The sequence below is a fragment of the Pleurodeles waltl genome, chromosome 2_2, assembly GCF_031143425.1.
Source record: "Pleurodeles waltl isolate 20211129_DDA chromosome 2_2, aPleWal1.hap1.20221129, whole genome shotgun sequence".
Classification (NCBI taxonomy): Eukaryota; Metazoa; Chordata; class Amphibia; order Caudata; family Salamandridae; genus Pleurodeles; species Pleurodeles waltl.
Genome location: NC_090439.1, coordinates 997173584 through 997179583, shown reverse-complemented (window position 1 = coordinate 997179583; position 6000 = coordinate 997173584). Strand labels below are relative to the sequence as shown.

Below are 6000 nucleotides of genomic sequence, written 5' to 3'. Positions count from 1 at the left end.
CCTCAGAGATGGAGTTGGAGGCTCATAAGAGGAACCTTTTGAGGATATTTTTGTATATTTCTTCTTTTTTTCCACTGTTTGACCACCCATGGTGAGTCTTTATGGCTTTCGTAGATACCTCAGAGGTCTCCTGGTCATCGAACTGCACCCTTTTTTGAGTGTGAGAGGCTGTGTCACTTTCCTCTGAGGACATATCACTGTGGTTTTGATCTTTGCAACCACAAAAGAAGCCTCCCTTCTATCTCTCTCTCTCTCTCTCTCTCTCTCTCTCTCTCTCTCTCTCAGGGTCTTTGTAGAGAAAGTTCTGCATACCTTACAATTATTCGGCTTGTGGACAGGATGGAGGCAGTAAAGACAGCTTTTATGTGAGTTATCCACATGAAACCTCTTCTTCCCACAGGTTTTGCAGGATCTGAAGAGTCATTTTTTTGTAGTATCTGACAATTTGATTCTTTAGAAGCTGAAGAAAAGCAAAAAAATGAGCAGAGCTGAGGGGGACTCCTTTCACATGACGTGCGGTAGAAAATCTGAGAGACTGGAGATTCTGTGCTGAGGGTTCCAGAGGGTGCTGCCGCGAGACTGGCTGTACTTTGGGTCTTTTCTAATGAAGCAAATAAGCCGTAAAGTGAGAACACTTTAACATTGTTTTCTATGGAAAGTTTCTTAAAACTGATATTTTAAGGTACCATGGGACTCCCACTTCGATGAAAGGGATGATTCAAACATGTGAATCTATGCAAGATCCAATACTGAAGAAATTGAGGTTTAACAGCAACTCTGATTCATAAATCCATAGGTCTTCGTTGAGGTACATTTCTGTGGTGCAAGAACTGCGGGGGACCCCACTAACACACTTGACATTGTATGCCCACTAATTCTTAACCAAACTACTTGGCCTCTTCTTCTGCTACTTCACGTGTTCACAACAGATTCCTTATTATGTATCACTTTCCGTTTTATATTCTCTGATTCCTATACAGGTTTACCTATATTTGTAATAATGTTGTTCCCTGATATTGTTCTCTCTGTAATCACTCTGCCTCTTTACCTTACTTGAGTCCATACTTTGTAAGCTGAAGTAATTGTTAAAAAACAATGGTTTCCTATTCTAAATTAACGGTGTTTTATACTTTTGGCTAGCAACCCACCGACACATACATGTAATTGTTTAACATCAGCTACAATGTCGCAAACCTAGAACTTATTCTCTAAAAATAATTTCACAGAAAAAGGTGAGTTAACTAAGAATTGCATCATCATGTTTTCTTCTAGGTATTAAACACACACACAACTACTTTACCAGCTATTTATTAGAAATAATTTTTAAATAGCTGCTAAATAATATAATTTTCAGTGTAATGTATTCTTAAACAACAGCTATTGCGGATAATTGTTTCTAATATCATCAACTTCGATTGTAAATAATGTTACACAACTTCCTTATATCACTAACAGCTGGCATACAAGCTGGAAAGCACAATCGTCTGCTGAAGGAGCTCTGTCCATCTGACTACATTGAATGCTGCTTCCCCTTCTGTTTATGCAGATTTTCAATCGCTCTCTTCAATGCTGTATCCAAAACCAGGTCAGTTTCCTTCATGTCTGAGTTATCACAACCAACTTTAGGGCATCTGCAAAATAAAATGTGAAAAGCATTAAATGGGCTTTTTTGCGCGCATTTTACATTGATTGCTCCTTGGATTTGTCACTGAAGAATTTTCAATTTGGCAACATGTCTAATGTGTGTAATCACATTACTGCAGCACTTTAGTGAAAGTAGATTTATTCTCCAAGAAGGGAAAACCAAGACAAGGGACAGGACATATGGATCGGGAGGAGCACAAAATTTCAGAATGCAGTGAATGCTTCCAGAACAACATACCCTAAGATGGAACTCACAATATAGGTAAGGTCGAAAGCAAAAAGTATTAAGCATACATACTACACTGGCTCTCTTGCTATAAACAAAAAAAGTAAAAATTAATTACACATGAAACGAAAACAATTCAGTCATGAAATTTCGAAGGAGCCTCAACATTAAAAAAAATGAAATCTGAAGAAGTAATGGAGTCAGCAGAGATCACAAATTAAGGGAAGAGGAAAGACAGCCCTGCAGATGTCAACATCCTCGAAGAGGTATCAGGCACAGGTTTACTTTCACAACGAATGTAATCAGTGGCCTTTTGATTTACACTAAAATTAGCAGAGCTCTCACTTTGCAAACTGCCGTGTCCAGAACTCAAAACATTTGACCTCTCATTTCTAACAAAATGGAACGCAACATTGTACCAATAGTAGTCTCCACTTTACTGCGAAGATAGATTTGACCGATTGCAAGTGATAGGAACAATGCTCCTGTTCCACCACCCTCTCATCTGTAACAACACGAAGATGCTGTAGTTCTATTATCTGTACAGGGGAAGTAACCTTGGATTCATCTTTGTAACTTCATGCGTTTTTTTCTATTCTTGGCGTTAAGGTAAATTTCCTTTTTTTATTGTCTTTTTGTGAACTCCTACGGGCATCTCATCACTATTGACTTTTCACTCAAAGTCTTCAACCACTCAGGCATCAGTCTGGCGTGGGTTCCCTACCTCTTAGTAACTGAAACACCTACCACAGAGTGTGGAGACAGAGTAACTCCAATGTTTTTGCAGACAAATATTATTCACAGCTAGGGCAGCTGCTACGATTGGGGGATAGCCCTGTTTAAAAAATCGATTAAACCATTTTACCACATCTTTTGAAGCAGCACTGTACAATGCAACATGGAGATGTTTCATGTCAGGCAAACCAAGCACAATTTTGCACTTAATTTCATGTAAAATGAGTACCATTCTCTAGTACAATATGTTTTGGAGAACCTTCAATATAAAGCATGTGTTCCAAAAATCTTATAACCTTCTTTGTATTTGCAGATTCCACAAACACACGGAAAATAAAGCCACCTGACATTGTAATGAACAAGAACAATGAAAGATCTCTTATATGATGTAAATAAAATGGACCTGAAAAATCGAAGGCAAATATATCCCATGGCCCATCAAGGGGGTGGCACAGGAATCAAAGGCCTATCATGACTCTGCTAATGTTTTTTTTTTAAACTAGACATTCAGGACAAGATTCATTCACGCTACACACTTGGGCACCCATAAATGGCCACCAGTAGTACTGTTTTATTTTCCTACAGGTAGCGTAGACCCACCGATGGCCTTCATGTGTAACCTTAATAACAATAGCATGCAACTCTACAGATGGTATAAATAAGTCATGTCTAAAAACAAATCCCACAAACAAAAGTACGTTCAGAATCAATCTGTGGAACAGCCTTAAACGTGCCACAGGCATCTATTCCGGGGCCATCCCTCCTTTATGTCACAGTAAGAATCCTTTTCAAAATGCTCACACTCAATCAAACTTTGTTATTTTAAACAACATCAGGGGGTGCTACCACACACTCCTGATCGTCAGGTATACAGTCATCAACCAGGGTATCCTCGTCAGGTAATTGTCCTGAAACTTTTATACCTTGAACATACTTGACCGCCATATTTTATTTCTGTAATTTAGACACAAGCACAACTAACCTGGCTGTTGCTTTACACAAACTATTACCACTGAAAATATACTAGTGGTTTGTGGCCTGTGTCGATGTCAAAAGAGGATATACAAATATATGTTTTACATTTTTGAACTGCCCACACACAAGTTAATGCGACTCTATGGTACTATATTTCACTTCCAGATCTTTTAGTCCTTAACACAAAAGTAATAGTATGCCCTCCCCCGCTGATCCACTGTCCTAAATCTACCTTTACTCCCCATAGGCCAGAATTAACACTAATGCTATTTTTTTTTACAGAAATGAAAGTAAAAGCAGTTAATTCAATCACCCCAATTTTTTGAACTTTTATAAAAGCCTTATTGGTTTATCAAGACCAAGCAAACTGTGAACCATTTTTGAGTAACATCCTCAAAGGTTGTATTATTACAGCATAACCTGGAACAAAACAGGCATAGAATTCACAAAGGCCAAGAAATCACCAGAGGGCATCCTTATCACTGAGTGGTGAATCCCTTTCACCATCCAAAAGTTAGGCCTGATTCCATTTGATAAAATGGTATGACCTAGAAGACCACTTCCTAAGAAAACCGTTTGCACTTTTCACACTGCTGTCTATACGTATCTTCGGCACACATTCTGCTCTTCAGGATTTTACTTTCAGTAAAAATGAATATGGCATTATGAAATACCTGTAAAAAAAACCAAAGAAATGATCCATCATCTTCTGGGATAAACTTGCCTCCAGGGCCAGTCCAAACGGGAGGCGTAAATACTTGTATGTCTGAATGGTGTTACAAATGTGATATATTTGTGAGGTGTGAGTAATATGAAATTGATAAGCAGAGTGAAGATCAATGATGTAAAAATATTTGGATATACTCAAGCTGACTAGCATTTATTGGATTTCCAGCAACAAATGGCAGTCAAGCAAAATGTCCTTATTGAGAATGCCAAGTTAAACCCACAAACGCAAATTCCCAGACTGTTTCCTTGGTAAAAACCACTGGGAAAACCCATTCCGAAAAGTCAACGGAATGAATTATGCCTTCAGACCAAAAATGATCTAAAAGAACTTTGATGTTATTCCTACTGGTCTAACTTTGTGTACAAAAGGCAAAGAAACACGTTATAATTTGACATAATGTTCAAACCCTTTCACAATACCTACTGAATTCCTGAAAACCTTATTATACTCATACATCATTTTCTGTATCAGGCCTAGTTTTTCTTAGCATACTGTATTTTCTGATCAAGGTTTTAAGACGAAGACTAATTTGGTCAATTTTCTCCATTCCAAAGATTCCAAAGTGCTAACAGCCTAACATTTCAATATCATGTTCCCCAAAAGTCTTGGGGTTTATGTTTGTAAAATGCAGTACCATTTAATCTGGCTAATTTCTATGAAACACAGTGACTGGAGGACTGGTGATACGTGCCCCTTAATCTCCCATCACTGTTAACGACACATTACCAACATATGCTCTCACCCTCTTACCATCCTCAGGCTTTCTAAGACTGCTGCTCAATATGTTTGGATTCCTGAGCACTCCCAAAGGATATGAAAAAGATACCTGTCTGCCAGCAACCATGCAGGCCTTTTGCATCTCCCACCCTCACCACTGTTGTTTGGACATAATAGGAGCGATGGAGGATCCTTATCTTGACTAATTTAAACCCAAAGTGTACAGTGACCTCCTTAAGTGGCGACAGGGCCTCTTCCCACTCTCCATCGTCAAAGGCACCCATCTCCAGTTCCCATTTTTTCCTCAGAGGCAGCAAGACAACGAGGAAATTGTTAAGTAGTTTCTTATATGTAAGGGAGGTGGCCTTTCGGGGCATATATTCGTCAAGGAGCTTGTCCTCGAATGACAAAGACTCTGGGAGGTCTGTTCCTTTTGGGAGTATCGCTCTAAGTGCATGTCTGAGTTGTAGATAGTGGAAGACCTCAGCAGGTGCTAGTTGGTATGTTCGCTGCAGGTTAGGCCAGGGGGGGACGTCACCCTGCAGCCAGATGTCACCCACCTTGGAGATTCCTATAAGGTCCTATGTGTCAAAGGCCAGTTGGCCCCTCAGCGTCTCCAGCCCCTGGCCTCCTATAATGGTGGCTCCTGCGTAGTCTTATTCGCCCACTCCAAGAATGCCTTGGCCTTTGAGGTTCACCACTCTCTGCATGTAGTCTGGGCAAACTTCATGGCCTGTCCCTCCCATATAATACTCGTAGGTGTCCCTGTGGTCCCAGCACCGTCCTTTCCATGAAATGGTGTATTTTAATTAAGATACTTGGTTCTTCTGAGAATTGTCTCTGGATCTTTTGCTTTGCTTCACAGTAATCATGCCATGCGGTAAGCTGACCCTCTGCAGCGTCTACCTCAGGCAAATTGTCAAATGCCTGTTGACCAGCATGGCCAAGCTAATTGAAAAGTAAAGCTATTTTC

The 6000-nt window shown here is 39.8% G+C and overlaps 1 protein-coding gene across 2 annotated transcripts in view; it reads right to left on the bottom strand.

Annotated features, from left to right (window-relative positions):
* Positions 1–1292: 1292 nt before the first annotated feature.
* NSMCE2 (NSE2 (MMS21) homolog, SMC5-SMC6 complex SUMO ligase) overlaps positions 1293–6000 on the bottom strand; it is a 665833-nt gene continuing 661125 nt past the window's right edge. For both annotated transcript variants that reach the window (XM_069220735.1, XM_069220737.1), the window contains one exon: positions 1293–1631. In XM_069220735.1, the coding sequence (XP_069076836.1) occupies positions 1511–1631 (121 nt within the window). In that variant the 3' untranslated portion in view covers positions 1293–1510. The remainder of the gene's footprint in view (positions 1632–6000) is intronic.